The sequence below is a fragment of the Anolis sagrei genome, chromosome 3 (genome assembly GCF_037176765.1).
Source record: "Anolis sagrei isolate rAnoSag1 chromosome 3, rAnoSag1.mat, whole genome shotgun sequence".
NCBI lineage: Eukaryota > Metazoa > Chordata > Lepidosauria > Squamata > Dactyloidae > Anolis > Anolis sagrei.
The window spans coordinates 164,677,588-164,704,477 of record NC_090023.1 but is presented as its reverse complement, the minus strand read 5'-3'; the positions used below and the strand labels follow the sequence as shown (position 1 = coordinate 164,704,477).

General features: G+C 42.3%; 1 protein-coding gene across 1 annotated transcript in view; it reads left to right on the top strand.

Moving 5' to 3' along the window:
- Nucleotides 1–5,588: 5,588 nt before the first annotated feature.
- CCDC6 (coiled-coil domain containing 6) overlaps nt 5,589–26,890 on the top strand; it is a 63,574-nt gene continuing 42,272 nt past the window's right edge. The window contains exon 1 of the mRNA XM_060768952.2: nt 5,589–6,133. Within this exon, the coding sequence (XP_060624935.2) occupies nt 5,816–6,133 (318 nt within the window). The 5' untranslated portion in view covers nt 5,589–5,815. The remainder of the gene's footprint in view (nt 6,134–26,890) is intronic.

Sequence of the window (26,890 nt, the reverse complement as noted above, 5' to 3'; positions counted from 1 at the left end):
TGTTCTCCACTCAAAAACTCTTCATTGCCGCCCTCCCTTCACTGCAGGAAGAAGGAAAGAAAGAGGCAGAAACAAGTTTTATTTTTGAATTCTCCCATTCCTCTGCGTCCTGCTCCCTTCCTCCTCCTCCAACTCCTTCTTTCTTTCCTCCCTCTCCTTCTCTCTCATTTCTGTAGATCTGTCTCCGGCAACACGAGCACACATTTAACTCTCTCTCTTTCTCTCTTCTATTAACATCCAGACCCGGAAGTAGCTCCCTCTGCCACACTCCTTCTCTCCCTCACTCCCTTCCCTTCTTTCCTCCCCCTTTTCTTCCTTCCTTTCCTTCCCTTCCTTTCCTTCCCCCCTTTCTTCCCTTCCTGTCCCTCCCTCCTTCCTTTCCTTCCTTCCCTCCTTCCCTTCCATCCTGTCCCTCCTTCCTTCTTCCTTTCCTTTCCTTCTTTTCCTTCCACCCTCCTTTCAAAACTCCAAAACCAAAGGACACTGCCCACCAAACCCTTCCAGTATTTTCTGTTGGTCATGGGAGAACTGTGTGCCAAGTTTGGTTCAAATCCATCGTTGGTGGGGTTCAGAATGCTCTTTGATTGTAGGTGAACTATAAATCCCAGCAACTGCAACTCACAAATGACAAAATCAATTTTTTGAGTGATGGTCACTCCTTGGATTAGTAGATGTCGTGTCCAAATTTGGTGTCAATTTGTCCAGTGGTTTTTGAGTTCTGTGAATCCCACAAACGAACATTGTATTATTATTTATATAGATTTCGTACATTTCTACCCCACCCTTTTCCCCATAAGGGGACTCAGGGCGACCTCACATAAGCATCAAATGATGCTAATAACATATACCCCATAAAATTACAATTCAAACAATCAAATCATTTTTAAAACTATACAAAACCATCAGTACATTCACTTAAGAATACATTAATGTGCCAGTAAAGCCCAAACCAAGCTAGGAGAATCCAATGTCGCAAAAATTCCAAAATTCCTTTCCATGTTACCACTATTCTCTAGTCGAACGCCTGGCCCCAGAGCCAGGTCTTCAATTGTCTTCTAAAGGACAGGAGGGAGGTGGCCAACCTGATGTCCTTAGGGAGAGAGTTCCACAGACCGGGGGGGGGGGGGGGGGGCACTGCCGAGAAGGCCCTGTTCTTTCTCCCACCCTGGACATTCCACAGGTATGTAAGCCCCACTTGCCCAGTTTCTAACAGACCCCATTAGGCAACAATTGTCCATTAGGCAACAATTCATGTGAATTGTCGAAGGCTTTCATGGCCGGAATCACTGGGTTGTTGAAGGTTTTTTCGGGCTATATGGCCATGGTCTATAGAGACATCTTCTCCTGACGTTTCCCCTGCATCTATGGCAAGCATCCTCAGACGTAGTGAGGTCTGTTGGAAGTAGGAAAAATGGTTTATATATCTGTGGAATAACCAGGGTGGGACAAAGGATTCTTGTCTGCTGGAGCTAGGTGTGAATGTTTCAACTGACCACCTTGATTAGCATTTAATTGCTTGGAAGTGAGACAATTTCATGTGGACAATTTCAACAAAAAGGAAGAAACCATGAAAATGAACAAAATCTGGCTACCAGTATTAAAAAACTCAAAAATTACAACAGCAAAACAACAGAGAGTAAACAATCAGGCACATCAAATCACTCTCAACAAAAGATTCTCCCCAGGCACTTCCAAACCATTAAATGCTAATCAAGGTGGTCAGTTGAAACATTCACACCTAGCTCCAGCAGACAAAAGTCCTTTGTCTCACCCTGGTCTTTCCACAGATATATAAACCCATTTTCCTACTTCCAACAGACCTCACTACCTCTGAGGATGCTTGCCATAGATGCAAGCAAAACGTCAGGAGAAAATGCCTCTAAAACATGGCCATATAGCCCGGAAAAACCTACAACCCAAATAAATTGTTCTCCCACTTTCAGTGTTACAATATCTATTTTCTTTTTCATTTCTTTAAACAAAACCCTAATAAAATATTTTTTTAAGAACTTCCTGATCCTGAGTTGTTCCACAGTGGAACTCCCTGCCTCAGGGTGTGGTGGTAGCGCCTTCCTTGGAGGTTTGTAAACAGAGGCTGGGTGGTTATCTGTCGGGGGTGCTTTGATTGTGCATGTGGTCTCTCCCAACTGCATGATTTGATGACCCTAATATATTTTCAACAATTATTATTATTATTAAACTTTATTTGTACCCCGCTAGCATTTCCCGAAGGACTCAATGCGGCTTACAAAGGCCAAGGCCTCAACACAACAACAGCAAACAATAATACAATACAAAGCAAAAATTAAAACATAAGCAATGACAAAAACATTACACTATTACACGTGCAATAACAGTGTAAAAAGAGCTATATCCTCTCATTCCAATCCTCATCCGTTTCATCGTCTTGGCCGTTCCTGGGTCATTCTCCATCTCAAGCTTGACTATTCCGGGGTTCCGAATGCCTGCTCGAAGAGCCAGGTTTTCACTCTCTTACGAAAGGTCAGGAGGGAGGGGGCTGATCTAATATCCCTAGGCAGGGAGTTCCACAGCTGAGGGGCCACCACAGAGAAGGCCCTGTCTCTCGTCCCCGCCAAGCGTGCTTGCAAAGCAGACGGGATCGAGAGCAGATGATCTTAACTTCCTGGAGGGTTCGTAGGAAGAGATGTGTCCGGATAGGTAGGCTGGGCCAGAACCGTTTATTGTGTGGTTTCAAGTCGTTTCAGACTTAGGTTGACCCTGAGCGAGGGCCTGGTAAATGACCTAAATGAGGGCCTTAGTTTGGGGATCCCTGACCTAGAGCTTTGGAAAGCTACCATCTCAAAGCTCCCTGCTTGAGTGGTGATGGCACGATCATCAGCATAGATGAAACTCTCTGTCCCTTCTGGCAGTGGCTGGTCATTTGGGTAGATCAGGCAGCCTCAAACTGCGGACCTCCAGCTGTTTGGGCCTCCAACTCCCAGAATTCCTGACCACTGAACAAGCTGGAGGGCTGCAGTTTGAGGATGCCTGGTGTAGATGTTCCGCCATCTGTTTCCGCCATCTGCAAGAATACTCAATGATGGTGGTGGTGGCAGGGCCGTAGCCAGAAAAATTTTTTGGGGTGGGTTGACAATTTCGGGGGGGGGGGGGGTTGAAAATTTTGGGGAGGGTTGAAAATGGGGGGGGGGGGGGGTTGAAACCTGCCTCCTAGCTCACGCTGAAGCAAAGAGCACAGCAGAGGGCAGTTGTTGTTGTTGTTCATTCGTTCAGTCGTCTCCGACTCTTCGTGACCTCATGGACCAGCCTACGCCAGAGCTCCCTGTCGGCCGTTACCACCCCCAGCTCCCTCAAGGTCAGTCCAGTCACTTCAAGGATGCCATCCATCCATCTTGCCCTTGGTCGGCCCCTCTTCCTTTTGCCTTCCACTTTCCCCAGCATAATTGTCTTCTCTAGGCTTTCCTGTCTCCTCATGATGTGGCCAAAGTACTTCAACTTTGTCTCCAGTATCTTTCCCCCCAGTGAGCAGTCGGGCTTTATTTCCTGGAGGATGGACTGGTTGGATCTTCTCGCAGTCCAAGGCACTCTCAGAACTTTCCTCCAACACCACAGCTCAAAAGCATCGATCTTCCTTCGCTCAGCCTTCCCTAAGGTCCAGCTCTCACATCCGTAGGTTACTACAGGGAATACCATGGCTTTGACTAGGCGGAACTTTGTTGCCAGTCTGATGTCTCTACTCTTCACTATTTTATCAAGACTGGACATTGCTCTCCTCCCAAGAAGTAAGCGTCTTCTGATTTCCTGGCTACAGTCTGCATCTGCAGTAATCTTTGCACCTAGAAATACAAAGTCTGTCACGGCCTCCACGGTTTCTCCCTCTATTTTCCAGTTGTCAATCATTCTTGTTGCCATAATCTTGGTTTTTTTGACATTTAGCTGCAACCCGGCTTTTGCGCTTTCTTCTTTCACCTTGATTAGAAGACTCCTCAGCTCCTCCTCGCTTTCGGCCATCAGAGTGGTGTCATCTGCATATCTGAGATTGTTAATGTTTCTTCCAGCAATTTTCACCCCAGCTTTGCATTCATCCAGCCCCGCACATCGCATGATGTGCTCTGCATACAAGTTAAAAAGGTTGGGTGAGAGGATGCAGCCTTGCCGTACGCCTTTCCCAATCTTGAACCAGTCTGTTGTTCCGTGGTCAGTTCTGACTGTTGCTACTTGGTCCTTGTACAGATTCCTCAGGAGAGAGACAAGGTGGCTTGGTATGCCCATCCCACCAAGAACTTGCCACAATTTATTATGATCCACACAGTCAAAGGCTTTAGAATAGTCAATGAAGCAGAAGTAGATGTTTTTCTGAAACTCCCTGCCTTTCTCCATTATCCAGCGGATATTGGCAATCTGGTCTCTCGTTCCTCTGCCTTTTCTAAACCCAGCTTGAACATCTGGCAACTCTCGCTCCATGTAAACCAACCAAGAAGGCAAAATGGTTGTCTGCTGAGACACTGGTAGTAGCCCAAGAAAGGAGGAAAGCAAAAGGAAACAGTGAAAAGGGGAGATATGCCCAGTTAAATGCGCAATTCCAGAGGTTAGCCAGAAGAGATAAGGAACTATTTTTAAATAAGCAATGCATGGAAGTGGAAGAAGACAACAGAATAGGAAGGACAAGAGACCTCTTCCAGAAAATTAGAAACATTGGAGGTAAATTTCAGGCAAAAATTGATATGATAAGAAACAAAGATGGCAGGGACCTAACAGAAGCTGAAGAGATCAAGAGAAGGTGGCGAGACTATACAGAAGATCTGTATAGGAAGGATAACAATATCGAGGATAGCTTTGACGGTGTGGTGAATGAATTAGAACCAGACATCCTGAGGAGTGAGGTTGAATGGGCCTTAAGAAGCATTGCTAACAACAAGGCAGCAGGAGATGATGGGATCCCAGCTGAACTGTTTAAAATCTTAAAAGATGATGCTGTCAAGGTGATGCATGCCATTTGCCAGCAAATATGGAAAACACAAGAATGGCCATCAGACTGGAAAAAATCAACTTATATCCCCATACCAAAAAAGGGAAATGCGAAAGACTGCTCAAACTTCCGTACAGTGGCCCTTATTTCTCATGCCAGTAAGGTAATGCTCAAGATCCTACAAGGAAGACTCCAGCAGAGGGCAGAGCAACCTTCAATAGCCTGCTCCACCCCTGTCAACCACCTCCACCAAGTCTGGCCTCCTTAATGAGAGCATTCAACACACACACACACCCCAACTTGGTTGCTTCACTACATCGGCTATTGCTGCAAGTAATGACAGTGTGAATAAATTGTCAATATTTGCTTGAGATAGTGCTTACAGTTCTGGAGGGACTCTTAATTTTTTGCATTTCATAGACTTAGCATGGGGATTTGGTTAACCAGTTAAAATTCATGAGTAAAGCAGGTTTTTTTAAAAAAAAATTGAAACATTTCGGGGGGGGGGGTTGAACCCCTAAAACCATCCCCTCGCTACAGGCCTGGGTGGTGGTGATGTCTGAGGTCTCCTTTTGGCGGAGCTGGTGCTGCAGTGCCACCATTGGCGGGTGGCGGCGCTGTGGGTAGGGCGCGAGGCGGGCGCGAGGCGGCGCCGGCCTTGGCTTCTCGGCGCCGAGCGCGCGCGGCTTCCCAAGGCGCCGGGAGCATGCGCAGTGGTGGTTCTCCTCCTCCTTCTCCTCAGCGGCGAGCTCCTCCTCCGGCCCTGGCTGCAGCCCGCGGAGCGGCGAGGCGAGGCGAGGGAAAGAGGCAGGCGGAGGCGAGGCCGAGCCCAAGGCGCTCTCGGAGCGGCCCCGCGCTCCCTCCAGGATGGCCGACAGCGCCAGCGAGAGCGACACGGACGGCGGGGGCGGCGTGGGGGCTCCGGGCGGGGCGGCGCCGCCGGGCTGCCCGTCCTCCTCGCCGTCCTCCTCCTCCTCTTCCTCGGCGGCGACCTCGTCCTCGGCGGGCCCCCCCAAGGCGGGCGGCATCGTGATCTCTCCCTTCCGCCTGGAGGAGCTGACCAACCGGCTGGCCTCCTTGCAGCAGGAGAACAAGGTGCTCAAGATCGAGCTGGAGACCTACAAGCTCAAGTGCAAGGCGCTCCAGGAGGAGAACCGCGACCTCCGCAAGGCCAGCGTCACCATCGTGAGTGCGGGGGGGGGGGCAGGGGAGGGAGGGGCGCGGTTGCCAGGGAAACGGAGCTGGGGAGGGAGGGGCCTCTCCTCAGGTGAAACCTTTTGCTCTTCCTGCCGTGGCTCTGGAATCCTGGGAGCTGTAGTTTTGCAAGGCCTTGACCCAAACACCTCCCCCCAAGATTCATAGAATCATAGAACCGTAGAGTTGGAAGAGACCTCCTGGGCCATCCAGTCCAACCCCCTGCCAAGAAGCAGGAATATTGCATTCAAATCACCCCTGACAGATGGCCATCCAGCCTCTGTTTAAAAGCTTCCAAAGAAGGAGCCTCCACCACTCTCCGGGGCAGAGAGTTCCACTGCTGAACGGCTCTCACCCCACCAAACCCTTCCAGTATTTTCTGTTGGTCATGGGAGAACTGTGTGCCAAGTTTGGTTCAATTCCATCTTTGGTGGGGATCAGAATGTTCTTTGATTGTAGGTGAACTATACATCCCAGCAACTACAACTCCCAAATGACAAAATCAAATTTTTTGAGTGAAGGACATACATTAGGTTGTTAGGTGTCCAAATTTAGTGTCAATTCGTCCAGTGGTTTTTGAGTTCTGTTAATCCCACAAACAAACATTACATTACATCTTAACACCTCTCAACAGGGGATTTTCCCAGGCTCAGCCAGGCCTTCAAATGCTAATGAAGGTGATCAGTTGAAACATTCACACCTAGCTCCAGCAGGGAAGAGCTCCTTGCCCCACCCCAGCCATTCCACAGATATATAAACCCATTGTCCTAATTCCAACAGACCTCACTACCTCTGAGGATGCTTGCCATAGATGCAGGCAAAACGTCAGGAGAAATGCCTCCAGAACATGGCCCTATAGCCCGAAAAAAAAACCCCACAAGAACCTAGAGATTCCAGCCATGAAAGCCTTCGACAATACATTACATTTTTATTTATATAGATTGCTCTTAGGATCAGATCCTGGGATATAGGGCCTGTCTGGAAGTGTTATGGGCAAGCTGTTGTTTATTTCTAGGGCAGCAGAATCAATGCAGTCTGACAAACACACACACACAATGAACTGCCATGAATCTACAAACTACAAGAGAGGAGATTCCATCTGAACACGAGGAAGAACTTCCTGACTGTGAGAGCCGTTCAGCAGTGGAACTCTCTGCCCCGGAGTGTGGTGGAGGCTCCTTCTTTGGAAGCTGAACGGCTCTCACAGTCAGGAAGTTCTCATGTTCAGATGGAATCTCCTCTCTTGTAGTTTGTAGATTCATGGCAGTTCATTGTGTGTGTGTGTTTGTCAGACTGCATTAATTCTGCAGCCCTAGAAAGAAACAACTGCTTGCCCATAACACTTCCAGACAGGCCCTATATCCCAGGATCTGATCCTAAGAGCAATCTATATAAATAAAAAGGTAATGTTTGTTTGTGGGATTAACAGAACTCAAAAACCACTGGAAGAATTGACACCAAATTTCGACACCTAACAACCTAACGTATGTCCTTCACTCAAAAAAAATTGATTTTGTCATTTGGGAGTTGTAGTTGCTGGGATTTATAGTTCACCTGCAATCAAAGAGCATTCTGAACTCGACCAACGATGAAATCAAACCAAACTTGGTACACAGAACTCCATAACCAACAGAAAATATGGGAAGGGTTTGGTGGGCATTGATCTTGAGATTTGGAGTTGTAGTTCACCTACATCCAGAGAGTACTGTGGACTCAAACAAGGATCTGGACCAAAGTTGGCACAGATACTCAATATTCCCTAGTGTGAACACAGGTGCAGTTTGGGAAAAACAGACCTTGACATTTGGGAGTTGTAGTTGCTGGGATTTATAGTTCACCTATAATCAAAGAGCATTCTGAACCCCACCAACAATAGAATTGGGCCCAACTTCCCACACAGAACCCCCATGACCAACAGAAAACAGTGTTTTCTGGCAGTCTTTGGTGACCCCTCTGATGACCCCTAGGTTGAGAAATGCTGCCATAACACTTCCAGACAGGCCCTATATCTCAGGATCTGATCCTAAGAGCAACAGGGGAATTCCAGGCAAGAATCAATCAGGGCCAGCTAATATCTCCCAACAAAGGGTCCCCCAGGCAGGAAGCAGCCAGGCTTTGCAGTGGCAAGGCCATTCAATGCTAATCAAGCTGGCCAATGAAGCCCCCGGTGGGGCAGTGGGTTAAACCCCTGTACTGGCAGCACTGAAGGCCGACAGATTGCAGGTTCAAATCCAGGGAGAACACAGATGAGCTCCCTTTATCAGCTCCAGCTCCTCATGCGGGGACATGAGAGAAGCCTCCCACAAGGATGATAAGACAACAAAACATCCGAGCATTTCCTGGGCAACATCCTTGCAGGCAGCCAATTCTCTCACACCAGAAGCGACTTGCAGTTTCTCAAGTCATTCCTGACATGACAAAAAAAGCTGGCTAATTGCAGCATTCACACTTGCCTCAAGTAGGCAAGAGTTCTTTATTATTATTATTATTATTATTATTATTATTATTATCATTATTATTATTTCATACATTTCTACCTTGCCTTTCTCCCAATAAGGGGACTCAGCAACTACAACTCCTATATGACAAAATCAATTCTTTTTGAGTGAAGGACATACATTGGGTTGTTAGGTGTCTTGTGTCCAAATTTGGTGTCAATTTGTCCAGTGGTTTTTGAGTTCTGTTAATCCCACAAACAAACATTATATTTTTATTTATATAGATTTCGCCATAAGGGGACTCAGGGCGACCTCACATAAGCATCAAATGATGCTAACAACATATACCCCATAAAATTACAATTCAAACAGTCAAATCATTTTTAAAACTATACAAAATCATCAGTACATTCACATTAATGTGCCAGTAAAGCCTAAACCAAGCCGGGAGAATCCAATGTCGCAAAAATTCCAAAATTCCTTTCCATGTTGCCACTATCCTCTAGTCGAACGCCTGGCCCCAGAGCCAGGTCTTCAATTGTCTTCTAAAGGACAGGAGGGAGGTGGCCAACCTGATGTCCTTAGGGAGAGAGTTCCACAGACCGGGGGGGGGGGGGGAGGCACTGCCTAGAAGGCCCTGTTCTTTCTCCCACCCTGGACATTCCACAGGTATATAAGCCCCACTTACCCAGTTTCTAACAGACCCCTCAACCTCTTAGGATGCCTGCCATAGATGTAGGTGAAATGTCAGAAGAGAATGCTTCTGGAGCATGGCCATACAGCCTGGAAAACTCACAACAACCCAAAGTGATAACTTCTAGACAGGCCCCATAGTGACAACTTCCAGGCAGGCCCCATATCCCAGGATCTGATCCCAGGTTTTCTGTTTATCCCAGATTATCTAGCAGTGTGGACTCATATAATCCAGTTTAAATAAAATAAACCTGGGATCAGATCCTGGGATATAGGGCCTATCTGGAAAGGCCCTGTGTCACACAGTTTTTAAAACGTATTAAGTTCCTGGTTCGAAAGTGTCATTTTCTGCTTAATTGAGTACTACTTCCTTTGAAAGTTGTCGTACTACTCCAGAAACTTTGTGTTTTGTGGCATACAAACAACGAATGCAGAATTGGTTGAGACTCTATGAGATATTGGTTGTAATAACTATATTATTATTATATTTTATACCCCACTTTATCTCCCCAAAGGGGACACAAAGTGGCATGACATGAAAGTATTCATATACAATTAAAATATTAAAAAATGAAATATTAACATAGAATTAAACACAATCAGGATTTGAAAAATCACAATTAAAATCCATCAAAACAGTTAAAACCACAGCATCCCTGTGGTGGAGGCTCCTTCTTTGGAAGCTTTTAAACAGATGCTGGATGGCCATCTGTCAGGGGTGATTTGAATGCAATATTACTGCTTCTTGGCAGGGGGTTGGACTGGATGGCCCAGGAGGTCTCTTTCAACTCTTTGATTCTCTGATTCTCTGATTCTATAACTAGATCTTAGACACCCTCGTTTTTAAAAGCATGCCTGAATAAAAAAGATTTTAGACTTCCGCCGGAAGGACATCAAGGACATCATGACCAAGGGCTGAATTTCTGATCTATTCATGCAATAATAATAATAATAATAATAATAATAATAATAATAATAATAATAACTTTATTTATACCCCGCTACCATCTCCCCAGGGGACTCAGTACGGCTTACCTGTGGATCAGATGACCCAGGTTTGAGGGCTCAATTTTTTACTGAAAATTCGAGACTTGAATATATAGGGAACCCCTTTTCACTTCATGGAATTTAAGGCACAATGTGTGATCCTTTTTCTTTCCTCCCCTCTAACAATTCTATGAGATACTAGCCCGCACTACCACGTGTTGCTGTGGCCCAGTCTGTGTACATATGTTTTGTGTGTGTATATATTTGTGTATATATGTTTTTGTGTGTGTATATATTTGTGTATATGTGTATATATGTGTATTTGCATATATATGTGTGTGTGTGTGTGGTTTTGCACATGTGTGGTTTTGCACATGTGTCGTTGTTCTGTCGCCGCCGGAGCTAAAATTAAATGCTTCTAAGAGAGGATGCAAGGCTTGCATCCAGCTGGAAGCCCGGGCCCCCGAGAAGGAGCCTTTAGAGTAGGGGTAGGGAACCTTCGGCTCTCCAGGTGTAGTGGACTTCAACTCCCACAATTCCTTGAGGCTTGTGTAAGCCTTTGGGGTGAATGCCGAGCCTCAAGGAATTGTGGGAGTTGAAGTCCACCACATCTGGAGAGCCGAAGGTTCCCTACCCCTGCTTTAGAGGAACTTTCCCTACTAAGCAGGCTTTAGGAGACTTGAACTTAAATACAACAGTCTTTATTAATGAACAAGCAGGAATTGTAAGATTTCTAAATAGTCTATTGGGTCTTGCAGTCTTGTTTACAAGAAACAGGCACTATCTTCAAGAAACTTTGTTTAACGGAAAAATTCCCCTTTAAAGCTCCTCCCAGGCTGCTGTGAACTTAAACCTAACTGGTTTGAGTCTGCTACCGGCTGAACTGCGTCTCAGAACCGAACAGACATACCATCAGGCTTGAAATCACTTAGCTGAAGATGAAGAGTTGTTATTCCCTCCGGAGGTCCTCAGGGCTGTGAAGCTGTTCCCTGGAACCCTTTGGGAATCCGTAGAGGCCTTTAATCTGTTCTTCCCCAGGAACTCTTAAAAGACGAAGCCTTTGCAAAGGAGGAACGTCTGTACGCATCCTCTGTCTTGGCTTCCCTTGTTGTGACTAACTGAAAAACGGCCCCTTTCCTCCAAAAGGCAAAAAGGGGGCGGGACCAGGGATCCTAACTATAATTGGCAGGTGGCTTGCCCTATTAATGCAGTCAAAGGAAGCCACCTATCTGCAAAGTCCCTGCAACTTAGGACTATGAACAAACACTCAGTGCAAAACACAATATTGGAGCCCCTGGAACACCTGTTCCAGAACATGTGTGTGTGTGTGTGTGGTTTTGCACATGTGTCGTAATGTATTTTTCTTGACTTTTAAAGTCTCTTCTGCTGTGTTTTTCAGTGTTTTTATGAGTCATGGTCACTCGTTGGCCTGATAGGTATCTTGTGTCCAAATTTGGTGTCAATTCATCCAGTGGTTTTTGAGTTATGTGAATCCCACAAACGAACATTACATTTTTATTTATATAGATAGATCAGACTGAATGGCCCAAGTGAGTTTATTGGCTTAGTGAAGAGTAACATGAATCTTCTGAGTTCCTTGTCCAGTACTCTAATCGTTACACCACACTCAGTATTCAGAGGAAGAAAGTCTTCTTAAAAGTACTGTGTGTTTCATATAGAAAAGCCAGATCCCAATAGTCTGTCCAATTCGCGCATCACACCTGTTCTGATGTAAGACTGGAAAATATGCCACTCCTCCTCAGATGTTGCTGAACTCCTGCTTCCATTTGCCCAGCCTATATTGGCATCATGGGAGATGAAGGCCAAGAATCACTGCAGGGCCACATGTTCCACAGTCCTTCTCTAACCTGACCAAGCAAATGGAGCATGCTTGTTTAAATAGTAGCTGGTTTGGTTTGCAGGTTCCAAGAAAGGCACAAAGCGAGTGTAACTAACCTCTACCTCAGAAGGGTCACCAGATCCTCTGCTTTACTTTCTTCCTGCTAACTGAATGATTGCCGTTCACATCTAAAATGGAGGAAGATAGATCACTACACTTAATGATATGGATGAAGTCTGCCCACCCCGCACTATGTGACCTGGCCCTTACTGATGGTTTATTGCATTGAATGTACTACATTGTGGGTCCTTCCAGTATACAGTAGGTCTTTGATTTTTGTTACGTACAGGACCCCTGGAAAAATGGGGGAAAAGCATGCTTTAAAAATACTACATTTGAGTGGTTTTCAATTCTGAAGAGAAAATTCTGTGTTCCATGTTTTATAGTACTCCATCAGGAAGTGCTCCATCAGTGTCACAAATGGACAGTGAAGTGACACCTCCCCTGGTGGCCAGAATACCCTCATGAAGCTAGAATGTTAAATAGCCTCTGTGTGAATGTCTATATATGTTCTGTGTCTATGGCATTGAATGTTTGCCGTGTATATGTACATTGCAATCCGCCCTGAGTCCCCTGTAAGGTGAGAAGGGCGGAATATAAATACTGTAAATAATAATAATAATAATAATAATAATAGTTTCAGGGCTTTATCTTCTGTCTGTAGGGTGATGAATATGAGTCTACCATTATCTTTCTTTTGAGGTTCAAATTTGTATGTTGTTTATATGGTGTGTCAAGACAAAAAAAATGTTTTAATATCTCCAAGTAGTATGTAACTGGATTTTAGCATCCCAGAATAGTTTGACAAATAGACAGTGCCTTTTATTGTGCATTACTAAGCCCAACCATGATGAAAACCTTTGGGAGTTGATGCAATACCATTGCTGGTGCAGGGCTGAGCTTTTAATATGCTGCAATGTGGCACTGAATATATATGGGTCTTGTTGCAACCTAGACTTGGTTTTGTTTGGCCTGTAAATGAATAAGAATCCAAGCCAAGACAGATGGTGAATCTAATGTCTGTTATAAACAGGGATGACCTGCTCACAGACATATCGTCTGAGTATTTACAGTAGCAATAAAATCTAATGGACAAAACAGCGATACTCCAATAAAGATTAACAAGACTGTGTTTTTAAAAAAATCAAAAATAGCAATCATGCACAGAGTCTCCCCCAGCAGACTATTGGTCATACTACCACCAACTCTGCCAACTCTGTATGCTTGCCAAGTTTATTCCAGAAGGCTCATGACACCGCCCAAGTATTGTCAATTTGCCATATCCAGTTGGGAGCTTACTCAGGATTAGCACTGTTCATCTCTAACCATTTGCAATCTAGTTAGGCTACAAAGGGACTATATTAATACACAAAAGACATATCTAAAATATATACCACACTTTTTGGACTATTGTATCGCAAAAAAACCAGAGAAAGTGCAGCCTTGCAGATGCTGGGTGGCAATTCCCATTACTTACTTACTTACTTAGGCGATCCCTCGTTGGACGAGTAAGATGGTCTTCCATGATGGGTTTCCTTGTGGATTCGTAGGTGGCTGTGGAGCCCTATTCTTGACCTGCACCTTCTCCCACAGTGAGGGCATTGGTTTCCAGGTGGAAGACAGTCCCGGTTGGGGTTGGCTTGACGCGCCTTCCTCCTGGCACATTTCCCTCTTTCACCCTCCACTCGTGCCTCCTCGAGTTCTGCAGCACTGCTGGTCACAGCTGACCTCTAACTGGAGCGCTCAAGGGCCGGGGATTCCCAGTTCTCAGTGTCTATGCCAGAGATTTTAAGGTTGGCTTTGAGCCATCTTTAAATCTCTTTTCCTGTCCACCAATGTTCCGTTTTCCGTTCTTAAGTTCAGAGTAGAGCAACTGCTTTGGGAGACGGTGGTCAGGCATCCGGACAACGTGGCTGGCCCAGCGGAGTTGATGGCAGAAGACCATCGCTTCAGTGCTGGTGGTCTTTGCTTCTTCCAGCACGCTGACGTTTGTCCGCTTGTCTTCCGAAGAGATTTGCAGGATTTTCCAGAGGCAGTGCTGATGGAATCGTTCCAGGAGTTGCATGTGACGTCTGTAGACAGTCCATGTTTTGCAGGCATAGAGCAGGGTTGGGAGGACAATAGCTTTATAGACAAGCACCTTGGTATCCCTACAGATGTCCCGGTCCTCAAACACTCTCTGCTTCATTCATGAAAATGCTGCACTCGCAGAGCTCAGGCAGTGTTGTATTTCGGTGTCGATGTTGACTTTGGTGGAGAGGTGGCTGCCAAGGTAGTGGAAATGGTCAACATTTTCTAATGTTACACCATTAAGCTGTATCTCTGGCATTGGGGAGGGATTGGCTGGTGACTGCTGTAACGGCACTTTGGTTTTCTCGATGTTCAGTGATAGGCCAAGCTTCGTGTATGCTTCTGTGAAGGTGTTTAGAGTGGCTTGTAGATCTTCTTCTTAATTCCCATTAGCTAAGGCTGATAAGAGATGTAGTCCAAATTCCCCATTCCAATATAGGTTCTCAGAGATACCAGCAATTAAAAAAATCAGTGTAATGTCTCCAACAATTTGATGTTTTTCTCCCTCTTCTTTTTTTAGCAGACAAGAGGAGCCTTTGGGGACTAGATAACATTCATACTTCTGTAAAACTCTTTGTGTGCATGCATGATCCAATGTCTTGTTTAAAAGCCTCAGAAAGGGTTGTTTGTAAAAGAACAGGTAGGTTAGCTTGCAGCACAAAAGGGCTACAAAACTGTAAGAGTCAGAGGTAACATGATTACACCTGCCTTAGCCTATGCAAATAATGGTAACCTTCCCCCTCTGATCACAGTAGTCATACTGTAACTATATCTCCCTTCACTTCTCTTTCGTTAAGCAGTTTTGGTAAATTAGATGCTTAAGCAATCAGTTATTTGCATTTGGAACCAACTACAGTCATATCTGTTGTAGAAATGCAAATTTAAGGAAATGGTAAAGCTGTGGAAAGCAGGAAATGAGGGTTTTCCCCATGATTTTCAAATAAAACTGAAATACTGGGTGAATATTATAAAACCATACCAACATGTTTATGAAATGTAAAAATATACACATACAAAACCTTTATTTTCTATATGGAAAACGGTGATCTGTATTAAAAAGGTGAAATGCAAATAGTTTCACCCTGTGCTATCTAAATATATTTATTTATTTGGGTTTTTTAACTTGAAAGGTAGGGAGAAATGAAAACAGAAGCCGTAAACTATCTAATAAACAAAGTTCAACGAAAGCAATGGCTGAAGGATTAAATTAGCAGCATATTTAGCTAAAAAAGCTAAATATTTAGCTAAAATATGACTGTATTTTAATGTTTTAGTGTGATTTAGAATATGATGTTTTTAATGATTGTCTGTAATATTGATGTTGGAAACCGGCCTGAGTCCCTCTACGGAGGTGAGAAGACAAAACTGCTAAATAAAATAAATAATAAATTAAGTCTATACATGAAATGTATTGAACTTTTAGTAGTGTATTATCATAAGTGAGAGCAAATGGGATGTTGTGCTTTGCATGAGGGACTGGGACATGGGGAGTTGTTGTTTTGGGCTTATGATAACCTAAAGGCAAACCTATCATGAGGTTTTCTTGGCAAGATACAATCCTAGGAGAACCAGGATTCAAATCCCTGCTCTGCTATGGAAACCTTCTGTGTGACTTTAGGCAAGTCAAAATCTCAGTCTCATTCAAAGGCAAGGGCAAACCCCCTCTGAATAAATTCTGCCAAGAAAACCTTATGATAAGAGTCACCATAACTCAAAAATGACTTGAAGACATACAATAACAACAATTATCATAAGCAATTAAAGTTACCCAGAATGTGCTTCTCTTGAAGAATTGCAAGTATTATATGTATCTAATGCTTATGCAATAATCAATGGAGCTTCTTACTTGTAAATTATCATGATGTACAGTTCATAGCATCTTGCATGAATAAAACTTTGTCTTAAAAGCATTTCACAAGTTCAAAGAGAAAATACATTTGAGGTGGGCTTTATCTGTCTTTTCCAAAGTTTCCAATTTTCCCATTGGAAAAATTAAAGGTTTCTCAGGGAAGACAGTGGAAATGTTCTTTTCGAATTCTTGTTGAAAACATTTACATTTATGTTGTTTCTAAGGCTATGCATGTCTCTATGGTACATGAAACAAATCTAGTAGCTTCACAGATCTAACAAATATGCTGGTGAGAAACTATACTTGAATGTAGTGGCCCAAAGAACTGGCAAAAGAACTTCTTGAGGATTCCTACCTACAAAGCCCTGAACGGTTTGGGATCCGCCTATCTGCGTGACCGTATTTCTGTGTACGAACCCAAATGATCTCTTCGATCATCTGGAGAGGCCCTGCTCACGCTCCCACCTCCTTCGCAGGCGCGATTGGTGGGGACGAGGGCCTTCTCGGTGGTGGCCCCCTCCATCTCTGGAACTCACTTCCCAAGGATATCAGACATGCCCCAACTCTAGCAGTCTATAGGAAGAGCCTGAAAACGTGGTTATTCCAGTGTACCTTCCCAGAATAAGGAAAACTCTCAGTAATATTCCCTCAAAATGCACTTTACCATTGATTTAGGACTGATTGCGTTTTCTCATCTCTCTCTGAAAATCCTATCCCAGTTATATTCTACCTTGTTCATGTCCAGCATTATTTTTTAATTTTAATCTATTACATTTGACCCGGCCATTGATTTTAAATGCTTGTGTGTTACTGTTGATTGTTGTTTATTTTTTGTTTATGTGATTTATATTAATTGTATTGTATTGATTGCTTTCTTATTGCTTTTATTTATTGATGTATTGTGGGCTTGGCCTCATGTAAGCCGCACCGAGTCCCTTGGGGAGATGGTAAAGGGGTACAAATAAAGTGTTATTATTATTATTATTATTATTATTATTATTATTTAAGCAAACCTTATGAAATTCATAGAATCTTCATAACTTCCATAACTTCCATCTTGTCTCCTGGATATGCCATCAGCTGGAGACCCCTCTCCCCAGCACCAACTGTCGCTCTGGGCCAGAGTGAAGAGAGAGGGGGCCAGGGGACAGTTCCCCCTTGTCTCCTGTGCTATTCTAATAGTATAATATGATATAGTATAGTATAGTATAGTATAGTATTTGTAATGTTATAATGTAATGCAATATAATAATAATATGATATTATAATTATATATTTATATTGCATGTAATATTGCTAATAATATTACGATATAGTGGTATGGCGCAATATAGCAATGTTTAATCCTGATATTGTACTATGCTAATAATATAATATATTGTATGTAATATATACCTTGTAAGCTTCTCTGAGTCCCCTTCGGGGTGAGAAGGGCGGCATATAAATGTCGTAAATAAATAAATAACTCTACAGGTAACTTGAGGGCATGTACACACACTTGTTTCCCTAGTGACAGTCATTGCCCTGTCTTTCACACAAGTTAATAAAGTAGTGTGATTAACTTGATGCAATCACAAGTTTGTTTTAGTTCTTCAGTTTCATAATTAGAAAAACCTTAGAAAATAGTAAACATGTGCTGCTTTGAGTTAATTTGACCTGCAGCAGTTCTGGGTTTAAAAGCACGTGAATCTGTATCTTGTGGTAAGTGATATCTTTACCATACGGGTCCACCTCTCAGGAAAATTCTGTACAATCATAACTAGCTAAATTTCTTGTGAAATCAGTATTCATAGGCAATTGTTGAGCCATAACGATAGTAATTTTTGTCTTTTAGCGGAGTTGCATATTCATTTTTATTTAATGCTTGGACTTATCAGCTTTCCGCAGGGCATGTAAGACATATCTGTTTTGACAGGTCTTTGATCTTTGATATTGCTGTTTTTAAATTGTTTAAAATTGTTTTTAAATTGTGTTAGATTTTAGCCTGTTTTTGTAAGCTGCTCCGAGCCCCAGGGGAGTGGCGGCATATAAGTTTGAATAATAAATAAATAAATAAATGTTGAATTTCTGGCAATAGTATGATAGCTGGGACCCTATGCTATGCTGGTTGCACAATGTGGGTCTGAATTAGGGGAACACATGCGCGAGTGAGCACACCGAGTGAGATACGAAGCTGTGGAGGAGTCATTGCAATTGAAGGATGGATAAAAAGGAGGGGGGAAATATGACGAATGGATGAATGGAAGGAATGATAAAAAGGAGGGGAAAATACGACCAATCTTTTTGTACAGATAGCTCATTTCTATCCCATTTAAGGTCTTTGTAAGCTGCTGTTTATCATTTAACATTAAATAACTGTTACATTACTTCACTCTTCTCCTGTTGTACGTGAGTTAAATTACTTCACTGCTGTCCTCTTCCAGCTCCGTCTCTCACTCGCTCCGCTCACTCGCACACGTGTTCCCTTCATTAATTCAGACCTGTGTTGTGCAACTAGCGTAGGGTCCCAGGTATCATCCTATTGCTGAATTTCTTCTGCTTTTAGAAATTCTTTTTCTAATATTTCATTGTTGATAATGGGAAGAAATATCCCTAATATCTTTGCTATCTTAAAAACCTAGTAATTTTGTCTCTTGAGCATTCAATCTCTAAAAGACAACCTTATGGAACCGATACAACTTTGGCTATGTATTCTTTGGAGGATAGTATCGAGGTCAGGGAACAGCTCATCTTCCTTGTCTAGACAGAGTTAAATATAGGACAGCCTTTAAATAATTTGCAACTTTTTCTCCTTACCATTAAAAAATAAATAATGGAGCATCCACTGTCTAGTAATTCCACTAACACTTAATGTAGCAGAAGGGTTACCACTTCTCCTGGCATTAGAGAAGGAGTATGTCCCTTAAAAGGCATAGCTATTCCAGACTTCCATAAACAAGTCATGATGTGCCATGGATCAAAGTGTTACTGAATCTCATATGGAAATGGCAACATTCATCTGCATCTAGCAGTCTGACATGGTGGTTTCTTCTCCGCAGGTGTGTGGTATGTAGTTCATTGATTTTATGGATGTTCTGTCAGGCCTCTGTTATATAGAAAATGTCCCTACTTCTTTAGAAGCCCATGGATTCTTTTTAGACTAAAGTGAATACAGAAATAATGTATAACTTATCCAGAGAAAGGCTTTCTGTAAAGCACGGGTCCTCAAACTAAGGTCATTTACCTGGCCCTCACTCAGGGTCAATCTAAGTCTGAAATGTCTTGAAAGCACACAACAACAACAACTCTATCTCATCAGCCAAAAGTATTTCCCATTGAAATAATAATAAGTTTATATTTGTTAAAAATGTTCTTCATTTTAATTTTAATTTAATTATTGTATTGTTTTTAAGTGTTTTGCACTACAAATAAGATATGTGCAGTGTGCATAGGAATGCGTGACCGCATCTCCGTATATGAACCCACACGATCTCTCTGATCATCTGGAGAGACCCTGCTCACGATCCCACCTGCGTCACAAGCGCGATTGGTGGGGACGAGGGACAGGGCCTTCTCCGTGGTGGCCACCCGACTCTGGAACTCTCTCCCCAAGGATATCAGACAAGCCCCAACATTAGCAGTCTTTTGGAAGAGCTTGAAGACGTGGTTGTTCCAGTATGCCTTCCCAGAATAGGAAACTCCTAGCATCATGTCCAAATTGCACTTTACTAGAGATTTAAGATTGTCTGCACATCACACCTATCTCCAAAAACCTATCCATCTCACCTGTCATGTTCAGCATTTTTAAAATTTTAATCATTACATTTGGCCCGGCTTTAGTTTTAAATGTGTCATGGTGTTATTGTCTAATGTTTATTGCTATTGTTTTAATGTTTATTGCTTGTTTTATGAGTTTATTTATTGTATTTGTTATGCTGTTGTTTTATTGATGTGTTGGGCCTTGGCCTCTTGTAAGCTGCATCGAGTCCTTCGGGAGATATTAGCAGGGTATAAATAAAGGTTTATTATTATTATTATTATTCATGTCTTTTTGAAATTATAATCCGGCCCTCCAACAGTTTGAGGGACTGTGACCTGGCCCTCTGTTTAAAAGGTTTGCGGACCCCTGCTGTAAAGCATGGATCTTGGATATAAAATACCACACTTTGCAGAACTTTAGTTTGCTTTAAGAAATAATATATTTCATTGCGTTTCAAGTGTGGTATTAACTAGCATAGTTACCTTGAAGCATATGATCTGGGTTTATGAAATGGCTATTTTTATTTATTTCAGTATTTATAAGCTGGCCTTCAGGGTTATCGCTTTTGTGGTGGCTTACAACAATTTAAAACACAGAACTTTGTAACATGTTGCAGATGATGCAATTACAATTTGAAATAGAAGCACATCTAAAAATGAAATAGCAAACATCAAAAAGAGACGCAGGAAAGTAAAGAAATCTGATTTTAAAACGTGCATCAATAACTCTTCTTAAACCTAGTTTCCATGTGGTGGGGTAAGTTAAGGAAACGTTGTTTGTTGGGTCCTTTAAAACCAAGTTTTGGTACATTCTCTGTTAGGGGACAGCGGCTCTGTGGGAAATGCCATAATTTTATGTTCACTAAATGACAAGATTAGTGCTGTGGTTGCTGTGAATATAGTGCTTTCACATTAACGTTCTAAAACATATCCTGGATCAGGTAGCATATCTGGTGCATTCAAGTTTAAAAGGATAATTGATGTTAGAGCAAATACAGCTTTTTCTTTGTTTTAGTACAAAATACTTCTTTAGCTAATGAAATGTAAGAAATGATAATTACTATTAAAGAAAAACAATGCAGAATGGATTATTGAATATATGTGCTTATTCACAGTACTGCTTTTTTGTTGTGTTACAAAGCATAATCGGGTTTCCATTCCAATTCTTCATTGCATGTTGGAAATATTAGTTCCTTTACATCCAGTCAAATATTCTGTTTGATCTTACCTGGACTAGGCAGATGGACACCTTCCAGGCAGACTAGGGGTTCACCTACATAGTCATGGTAATCTGTGGTCGGTCTGGCTCTGGATTTAGGGAAGCTGCTTACACACTCTGCCTCTGAGCCACAGCAGGAGTGAAGTCCAGATGATTAAGTCGGGTGGAACCTGGTTTGCCCCTGCTAGATGGTCAATCTTACCTGGATTATTGTTATTGTTGCTGCGGCAGCCAGCTGAAAGCTCTGGCCACCACCAAGTGTCTTTTTTCTGATGTCAACAAAGGTGCTTGGCAACAGGCAGGAACTCTCCAGAGCTCTCAGCTGACTGTCCCAGTGATATAAACATCTCAATGCTGATTTGGCCATCTCAATGCTGATTTGGCATGCCAGGAAAAGGGGATGCTGACACCTGTCCATGTGTACAGTGGACTGGTTCAAATTAGAGCCCATCCAGGTGACCATACTACTTGGAATGTAGAACTGCTTCAGAGATTTGCTGAAATTCCAGAGCATACCCCAAAAATTTATTTATTTATTTAAAACTTTTATATCCCCATCTTCTCTACCTCCGTAGAGGGACTCAAACCAGCTAACGACAGAAATTCAATTCACAAATACAACTTAAAACATCATAAAATCATAATAAGTTAAAATACAAACAGAATAAATACATATAATAATAATAATAATAATAATAATAATAATCCTTTATTTATACCCCGCTACCATCTCCCGCAGGACTCAGTGAAGCTTACAAGAGGCCGAGCCCAGTTTTACCCAGCTCTACCGTGCAAGAGCAGCTTCTGGTCAGAACTAGAGTATATTACCAGAGTAGACAAGCGCTAAAGCATGTTTAAATCCTGTTCCATTATTAGACATGTGCAATTTTTTGGTTCTAATGGAGGGAAATGCTGGCAGCCGAACAGGAAAATGTGCAATCTCTAAGGAGGATGGGTGTAACTGCCCTTTGTGTATAATAATTTGGTCATTGCTTCTGTTTTTATCCTATAATAACTGACAATGTTTCTACTTTAACATTTGAATATTGGAGCAGGTGCTAATAACAAGATAGTAAGTGTTTACTGGAATTTGGAAGAGCAATACACAGGGGGATGGAATAGAAGGCAAGAAGGTATTACTCTTCAAGAATACTAATGCACAAGAAGATAATCAGGTGGCTCTTTTCTTTTCTGAATAATTTAAAAGGAAACTCCTGGGAACCTTAACGTCATTTAAGTATAAGCTGAAATTACTTCACCTTTATGAAACATTAACAAACTGAATCTGGAGACATACGTCAAATGGTAATCTGTAAATAGTTTTTAGTATTTAAGAATTTGGTAACAAAGGCAGTTTTGAAAATATGATTAAAGAATGTGGACATCTTCAATCTTTCTATAGGGTACATATTATATATCGTAATATTTCTATAGGGTACATTATTTATCGTAATATTTCTATAGCAACCTGTTGTTAGTTATGTTTTTATATAATTAGAAGTCCCTGTATAGTGAGGATTTAAAATGCCTTAGATTGTAACAGAAAAGACAATTTAGACTGAAAAAGTAAATTAGACACCACAATGTGGAACACAATGGTATTCAAATCAGCTATATATTGCAAAAAGGTATGTATATACAAGCAGCAAGAAAAGGAATAGAGTCCCAAAGAAGAATAGGATATTAGCATAAAAACATATTCAGAATGTTTTTTTTTAACTTTTAGGTTCATTGGGATTAGTAAAACTTCTTTCAGTTCATCTTTAAAACTTGCCCATAGTTTCAGATATTTCAAAATAATAATAATAAACCTGCCTGATGTCCTTGGGAAGGGAGTTCCAGAGTTGTGGGGCCACCACCGAGAAGGCCCTGTCCCTTGTTCCCACCAATCGCGCTTGCAAAGCAGGTGGGATTGTGAGCAGGGCCTCTCCAGATGATCAAAGAAATCGTGTGGGTTTGTACACAAAAATGCGGTTACGCAGGTAGATGGGTCCCAAACCGTTTAGGGCTTTGTAGGTAAGCACCTGCACCTTGAATTGGGCCCGGAAAATGAACGGCAGCCAATGGAGCTCCTTAAACAGGATAATTACAGCACATATATTATTTATTTATTTAAAACTTTTATATCCCGATTTTCTCACCTCCTTAGAGGGACTCAGACCAGCTTACAGCAGCTTACAGCAAGGATTCAATGCTACTAATACAAGTTAAAACATCATACAACAATACAAGATTAAAATACATATAGATAAAATACATATATACCATATATTAAGATTTGTGTGTGTGTGTGTGTGAGGATCTTGCAAACTGAATTACACTTTCGTGAAATAAGTGTAATTTAAAAGTTAATATAAAGGGTTTGTTTTTTAAATCCAGAATTAAAAGGTAATTCCTGTATTTACTGCTAAAGACAGCTATTATTACTACGCATTCATTTGTGTTTAGCCCTAAAGGATTAAAAAGTAAGTTTCATAACATTGCAAGCTGATAGGAGGAGGAGTGGGTGGGAACTGTTGCTTGGGCTTCTGACAAGTGAGGCGGCTTTCTCCTAAATTAAAACTGGAGGCCTACTTCACTTGTATATTTTAATGTGATTCTGTTGGAAGGAGTTATAAAGAAAGTGTCCTCAAATGAGGCTTTCTTTTGTGCCTCTGAGCCATTTTTTCTCACTGTGTAGCATCTCAGGATAGGTTACCGCTGCACTCAATGAAACGTGTTGATCAAACCTCCTTTGATGAAGCTGTATGCGAAAAGAACCCTTTACCAAACAGATTGGTTGGGAGATTGCAAGGTTGAAACAGTGAGTCATACTCTCAGCAGCCTTGTTTGCAGATTAATACTTTGAACTTAGACTCGCTTTTAATGCCTTTGTGTCATCTTCTTACAGTGTGGTCTGATAATTGAGAATTAGTGGAATAGAGTGCAAAATGCTGTGGGGCGAAGGCAGTGCCTCTGTGTTAGTCCTATACTGATTCTCGGCATCCAAACAAGGCATTTGCCTCTGGACTTGTACAACACTGGAATAATTCTGTCATGTTTTGCACATAAGTCTCTAATTTCAGAATTTGTCTAGTACTGAGTGGAAGTATCAGTTAATGTGCCTGGTTAAAAACAAGAGGCTAAGATACAGACATGATCAAAGAGTTTAATTATATTTCAGAAAATTTTCATTCTGCAGTCAGCTAAAATTCATCAAGTCTATGGAACACACTCCCAAATGAGGCAAGATCTGCTCCCTCCCTCCTGACTTTTAGAAAGAAATTAAAATCATGGTTTTGGGACCAGGCTTTTGGACAGTAGATGTATGTAGTGCTTAGAGGGACATTGACTGGAATTGTGATACGGCTGATGAGACTGTTTTACTGTTTTAATGATTGCTGATGTATTGTTTTAATTATGATTTATGTTCAATTGTGGTTTTATTATTAACTAGCCATCCCTTGCCACGCATTGCTGTGGCCCAGTCTGGTGAGCTGGAAAATAAACTAATGAGAAAGTGTTGGTTTCTAATATATGTAATGTCTTGATGCTTGTGGGTAAACAGTATTTCTTGCTGTTTATTTGTCCGTATTGATGTAAGATTGTCTGGTTTGCCTACTCTGGAACATGCAACATATCCTTCTTTAGGAGTCCCTTTCCAATCTATGATATATCTGTGTGTGAATCATATATATCTATTTATATATAGCTAGATGGCTCTTTGTCAGGAGGGCTTTGATTACGTTTTCTTGCCCTGGTGAAGGGAGTTGGACTGGATTGCCTTAAGTATTTTCTGTTGGTCGTGGGGGTTCTGTGTGGGAAGTCTGCCCCAATTTGGTCATTTGTGGGGTTCAGAATGCTCTTTGATTGTAGGTGAACTATAAATCCCAGCAACTACAACTCCCAAATGTCAAGGTCTATTCCCCCCAAACTCCATCTGTGTTCATATTTGGGCGTACGGAGTATTCGTGCCAAGTTTGGTCCAGATCCATCATTTTTTGAGTCCACAGTGCTCTCTGGAGTAGGTGAACTACAACTCCCAAATTCAAGGTCATTGCCCACCAAACCCTTCTAGTGTTTCCTAGTTCTGTGTTTGGTTTGGTTTGGTTCAATTCCATCATTGGTGGAGTTCAGCATGCTCTTTGATTGTAGGTGAGCTAGAAATCCCAGCAACTACAACTCCCAAATCACAAAATCAATATTTTTGAGTGAAGGACATACATTGGGTTGTTAGGTGTATGCTGTCCAAATTTGGTGTCAAATCCTCCAATGGTTTTTGAGTTATGTTATTCCCACAAACATACATTACATTTTTATTTATATAGATTGTTATTATCGGTCCCCATTGTAAGCCATCTTGAGTCCCCCTTTGGGGGTAGAGAAGTGACGGGGTAGAAATACCAGAAATAATAATAATAAATAACAATACATTTAAGTTTCAGAAAGTCGGTTTCCCACCTAAACCTCAGCTAGCTGGAACTCTGGGCATGGAGGCTGAGGGCCCTTCCACACACCCCTATATCCCAGAATATGAAGGCAGAAAATCCAACAATATCTGCTTAACTGGGTTATCTGAGTCCACACTCAGATAATGTGGGATTTTCTGGGATATAGGGCTGTGTGGAAGGGTCCTGAGTAGCAACACCTCTAGCATCAGAGCTTTAGGAATAGGTAGTCCTGATCATATTGAATTCTAAGCATTCCTCCACAGTCAGCATTCCAGTCATGACATGGACAGCATTCCTGTGACAGTGCCAGCATTGGAAAGGTACCTGGTCCAGTGCCAGGATCTTTGCCTTTCTGCAAACCAGAGCCAAAGGGCGTACTTCCAGACTATCAAGAAGCATGCAAAAATGACTGCACATGAAGTGGTGAGGCCCCTCTAAGGTAGCCATGTTTTGTCAACTGCATGTGAACCCTTTCCTTCCTGGGCTGCCCTCGTTTATCCTGTACCATCCACCCAAATTCTCACATGGGATCTATTGCTAGTTCTTATAGCCCTTGCAAAGCATTTTTCAGCTAAAACACTGAAACCTAAAGTTGGTTTTATTTCATCCAGAAGATTGGAAAAATGTGAGGCTTTGTGAATCAGGAATTACCTTTTTGTGTCCGTCCATCGTCATCTCTCCGGAACCCCCCCCCCCGAGGGGGTACCCCCCCAGCCCCGGTACCCCCCCCCCCCAAAAAAAACCTCCTGGCTAGTTTCATGCCTGTTTGTTGGGTGTTGTTGCTACACACAGTGTTTCCTCATTTCTTTAAAAGTTCCTTATGTCCCAGGAAAGGATATTGTAAAGGCTGGATGTCAGGCAACCACCTTAGCATATACTTCAGAATAGGGGTGGACATTGTGTAGCCCATTGATGCAATGGAATAAAGTATTTCAATCTGTAATCAGAAGGTAGATGAGGAAATACATAATCCTGTTTGCAAGCCCTGTTCACGAATAGGCACGGCTGGCGGGGACGAGGGACAGGGCCTTCTCGGTGGTGGCCCCTCGGCTATGGAATGCCCTACCCGTAGACATCAGGCAGGCCCCTTCATTGCTGGAGTTCCAGAGGAAGGTCAAGACGTGGCTCTATGAACAGGCGTTCGGTCAACAAGGCAACTGAACTCTTGAAGACGGTATAAATGAACAAAGGAATGGTAGAAGGAATATGAGAACGGAATCTGATTTTTACTGAGGCGTTGATGACTATGTTATTTGTCTTGTATTGTCTGTCGAGTATGTTGTGTTTTAACTAATTGTTATTGTTATAAATTGCATTGTAAACCGCATTGAGTCGCCGAATTAGGCTGAAAAATGCAGTATAAAAATAAAGCAAATAAATAAATAAATATCTTGTATCACAGCAGGATCAGTATGGCCTCAATA